We start from the raw sequence: 1,037 nt of genomic DNA on the forward strand, positions 1-1,037 counted from the left end.
TGACTTAGGATTCTGAGTGACAATATCTAGATCTTCGGTAAAGAATGTATCAAAAAAATCTCTCATTGGGTTTTTGATCCTTCGCATTCTATTTTCTTCACTCACGATAAAAAAAGATCCTTCTTCAGCTCAGAGCCAGGAGCCATATTCATCGTCTTCCTTTGTCGATGAGGTACATCCTTTTGCCTTGCATGAGTTCTTCAGATGTCCTAACGTGCCACAGTTGAAACAAAGACCACCCAATCTTTCATAGCGAAATTGAATCCACATTTTATCTTTTCCGATTTTCTGAAAGAAGCCCAATGGAATCGGTTTGGTGATATCGATCTCCACTTGTAACCTCATATACTGCATTCCTAACACACTTTTTCATGAGGAGCCTTCACAGTTAAGGATATCCTTGAACAAACCTCCTATTTTAATTGCGTTGTCTTTATTCAGGTATTGAAGAGGCAGCCCATGGATCTGGACCCAGAAGGTAGACGAAGAGAAATCAAAATCTTGAACGGACATCACTGGATCCCACTCTTTCAGAGCTAAGTGTGCACCATTAATTGTCCAGGGTCGACGATTCCAAACTCTCGCCCTATCAGCGGTTCTTTTGAAAGAGAATAAAAATGTCTTGTGACTGAGTTGATCCACCATGGCTGGTTCATGAGTAAACCAGATTCGCCTTGTTATCATTTGGACTGTCTTTCTCTTAATAGTTTTCTCCGAGATAATCCTCCCTACTAATGTCAAATTTGAGATTCTATTTGCTTCAGTTATGTCTATCTTGAGTTCTAGTGCCGGAAGTTCTTTTAGGCCCTCCTGCGCACTTTCCTCTTGATCCATACTGATCAACTAAACTAAACTTTGAAAGCTTATGTGGTTTTAGAAACACTTCACATATTGACACTACACAAGGGTTCCTGTAGGTATCTCCTATAAGTGAAACATCTAACTCATCTTTAGCAAACTTGCACTTTCCTCCAGTGCTAACTCATCTACCTTCTTCCATTTTCCAGACTCTGGTTCTAACTCATCTGGAAATTGTA

General features: G+C 39.9%; 1 protein-coding gene across 1 annotated transcript; it reads right to left on the bottom strand.

Moving 5' to 3' along the window:
* Positions 1-369: 369 nt before the first annotated feature.
* Positions 370-834, bottom strand: LOC132803771 (uncharacterized). The gene has a single exon (XM_060817283.1). It carries the CDS (start codon positions 832-834, stop codon positions 370-372), a length of 465 nt encoding a protein of 154 aa, XP_060673266.1.
* Positions 835-1,037: the final 203 nt, after the last annotated feature.

This window comes from Ziziphus jujuba, chromosome 5, assembly GCF_031755915.1.
Source record: "Ziziphus jujuba cultivar Dongzao chromosome 5, ASM3175591v1".
In the NCBI taxonomy this organism is placed as follows: domain Eukaryota; kingdom Viridiplantae; phylum Streptophyta; class Magnoliopsida; order Rosales; family Rhamnaceae; genus Ziziphus; species Ziziphus jujuba.